This window comes from Coregonus lavaretus (genome assembly GCF_964263955.1).
Source record: "Coregonus lavaretus genome assembly, chromosome: 28".
Taxonomy (NCBI): domain Eukaryota; kingdom Metazoa; phylum Chordata; class Actinopteri; order Salmoniformes; family Salmonidae; genus Coregonus; species Coregonus lavaretus.
Window position 1 is genome coordinate 28,646,987 of NC_140015.1, and position 3,414 is coordinate 28,650,400.

The 3,414-nt window shown below is 42.4% G+C and overlaps 1 protein-coding gene across 1 annotated transcript; it reads right to left on the reverse strand.

The window, feature by feature from the left end:
• Positions 1–203: 203 nt before the first annotated feature.
• Positions 204–1,909, reverse strand: LOC311103597 (voltage-dependent calcium channel gamma-5 subunit-like). The gene is made up of 2 exons (XM_084145192.1): positions 1,770–1,909; positions 204–1,387 (listed from the first exon to the last, which is right to left on the reverse strand). Exons 1-2 carry the CDS (start codon positions 1,860–1,862, stop codon positions 1,127–1,129), a joined length of 354 nt encoding a protein of 117 aa, XP_084001318.1. The 5' UTR covers positions 1,863–1,909; the 3' UTR covers positions 204–1,126.
• Between the last annotated feature and the right edge of the window lie 1,505 nt (positions 1,910–3,414).

A 3,414-nucleotide genomic window follows, 5' to 3' on the forward strand; every position in this document is an offset into this window, starting at 1 on the left:
CAGTGCCATCGAGATGTCACGTTGGGGATAGCAGTTGTTGACAATTGCATTTTAGCTAAACCCTAACCATATTCCTAACCTCTGTTAATTCTCCTAACCTGCTGTTAGTTCTCAAACCATCAGTATCACGAAACCGGCCTGAGTTAATGAATGAAATGAAACATCAAGATCTTTGCAGTCCATGCACAGGCAATGTCATTAAAAAGATTTCACAAAGTCTATTTATTTCCCACATTTAGATATTCCCCAGATATTTTACAGTACAGTTTGTATGCAACAGTTGCTATGCTGAAGGCCCGAAGCTGACACTCAGAATTAATCAATTTAAGCCGCAACTACACATTTGACTTGATTTACAGTGGTTAGCTATATTCATACAATGTAGAACAGTTATAAATATGTATGTATAAAAAATCTGTCTAAGAATGAATACCAATGACTTTAAAATAATTCATTTTTACATTATAGATAAATAAGGCATTGTTTGGGGGGAGATTCCATAAACATGAAAACGTAATGTTGGCAGATCCATGAGCCAGCAGGGACACATCAATTAAAAAACTCCAACATGAAGCAAACTACACAATTTAACATATTACACATACACATTTAAAGGTGCAATCTGCAGTTGCTTTGACCTCTAAAGAATATGATGTTATAATATTATAAATGCCTCATGTGCTTATTAGTTCAACTGTCATACCCCATCAGAACCCAAAATAAAAGCTTGTTTCATGACAATGTTTGTAAACAAACACTATTTAGCTTCAAAATATGGTAACTATAATTTTGATATCATGGATGGCCAGTCCTTGCATCCATAGTTCTGTCTATGAATTTGAGAGTGGTTCCATTTCTCCAGCCCCATCCCTCAGCTTTTTACTGAAACAGGGCAACCATTCAAACATTTGTGTAAATGTTAGTTTGGTCCTCATCAAGTTAATTAAGCAGTGGCAGTATCCTGATATAATAAAAAATATGTGAGAAGTGAATACTCCTGAAAAAAATAAAATTATAACTTAACAAAGAAAAAAGAAAGCTGACCTTAGATCAGTATCTAAAAGCAACATCACCTATGACCTCTCACCCTTGACCTCTGGCGACCTGCCCTGACCTGATGACCTCTTCAGCAGGGCGAGGAGGAGACCTGGTCGTAGTCGGGGCACTTGAGCAGGGCCGGGTAGCTGGCGCTCATCTGGAGCGAGGTTTCACTGGAGATGTCCGAGGGGCTGCGTCCACGTGCCCAGGTCTCCGGGTGCAAGAACTGACCGGAGTGGTCAGAGCAGTTACTGAGGCGTGGCCGGTAGAAGCCGGGGTGGTGGCGCTGGTACATTTCCTCGGCAGTGTAGCGCTTCATGAACAGGTAGACGGACATGACACCCGCACTCTGGAGGAGAGAGAGAGCGAGAGAGAGAGAGACAGACAGACAGAGGATAAAGGTTAGAGGACACTGCGCTCTGTAGTATAGAGAGCCAGAAGACCCAGAAGAGAGGGTACCACACCAGCAGACGACAGTTAACTTAGTGCGTTGGGCTGTAACCAAAAGGTTGCTGGTTCGAATACCTGAGCCTACAAGGTGAAAAGTCGATGTGCTCTTGAGCAAGGCACTTAACCCATAATTTGCTCCAGGGGTGCTGTACTACTATGGCTGACCCTGTAAAACAACACATTTCACCTCACCTATCCGGTGTATGTGACAATAAAAAAACATATTTTTTGGTAGTGAACTATCATACTATGTAGATTTTTTTCTACAACAAATGTTGTACCTCAGTGAGCAGAAAGGAGATGGCAGCGAAGGCGAAGGACCAGCCGTACCGGTAGCTGAAGTAGGACTCACTGCTCTTAGTCCTGTTCAACATCTCATCATTAATACTGGATATATACAGCACGAGACCTACCACCAGAGCCAGACCTGACAGAGAGAGAGAGAGAGATTAAACAAACCTTCAAAGCCTGAACATCAGTCAGAGAAAGAGACAGACAGACAGAGAGAGAGAGACAGACAGACATAGAGAGGGAGACAGACAGACAGATAGTGATTGTGTTAAAGAGAGATATACATTGTCACATTCAGTAGCTGAAGCAGAGACAGAAGACAAGGAGGAGGAGAAGCAGGGAAGAAGAGGAGAGAGAAGAGGAGGTGAAGAGGATGAGGAAGAGATGGAAGACGAGAAGATTACCTGAGAGGATGAAGAAGATTCCAGAGACAAAGGCCAGGATAGTGCGATGAGGTTGGACGTGTCCGATGTTGTTGAGCACAAAGCCGATGAACATAAAGAACAGACTGACCAGAGGAAATGGGGTGGCTGAACGAATCATCTCTGAGAGAGAGAGAGAGAGGGAGAGAGAGAGAGAGAGAGAGAGAGAGAGAGAGAGAGAGAGAGAGAGAGAGAGAGAGAGAGAGAGAGAGAGAGAGAGAGAGAGAGAGAGAGAGAGAGAGAGAGAGAGAGAGAGAGAGAGAGAGAGAGAGAGAGAGAGAGAGAGAGAGAGAGAGAAAGAGAGAGAGAGAGAGAGAGAGAGAGAGAGAGAGAGAGAGAGAGAGAGAGAGAGACAAAATACCAAAACAGCAACATAGAGAAAGACAGTGATTACTATACAGAAACAGAATATCACAGACACATATAACTATGCTTTTCTACAAACTCTTATACTCTACTTTATCACAAACTCTGAACATAGAGGGTCCAAACAATCTTTCTATCTACCAGAGAGCTTTCAACAGGCATCAACCAAAACCTAATGAGGCTGTGACTTTAGAGAAAGTAAAACTTCCCTCAGTGTGACTCCTCAGAGTTATTTCCTAATAAGTATTCTGAACTAGAGAGGAGTCAGCAGGGTGGAGAGACAGAGACAGTGGGAGTCCTGATGACTCACTTTGTTGTGTATGGAGCTAGTCATTCAGACACTCTAGGAGGAGGAAAACAAAGTTAAATAAAAGTGCATTAGAGCCTTAATTGGGGATGTGAAAGCTTTAATACTGAAGATAAAGAAGCACAATTTTAGAGTGAATATATTATCTCTCGCATTCAGTCTGTTCTTCCATTTCTTCACGTTAGAACGCTGGTTACAAGCCATGCCTGACATTATCATTCCTTGAAACATATTGTTTCCACATTTGACAAGAACTCAGAAAACCTCAGTAATATTTCTTCCAATGTACATACAGCTTCTCTATGCTACACTGCTCACTCTCACAGCTTCAGCTTTTCAGGTATAAAGACTGTTCAGCAAAGTAACCAGAAGAGGGTGCCATATGTTGATAAATGGTGTCACTTGTCCTTGTTTGTCCTGAGTGCATTCTCAGTATTATAACCACCCACTCACTCTGAACACAAAGAGTGCTTCATCTACTTGCACACAGACAGAGAGAAAGAGAGAGAGAGAAAGAGAGAAAGAGAGAAAGAGAGCGAG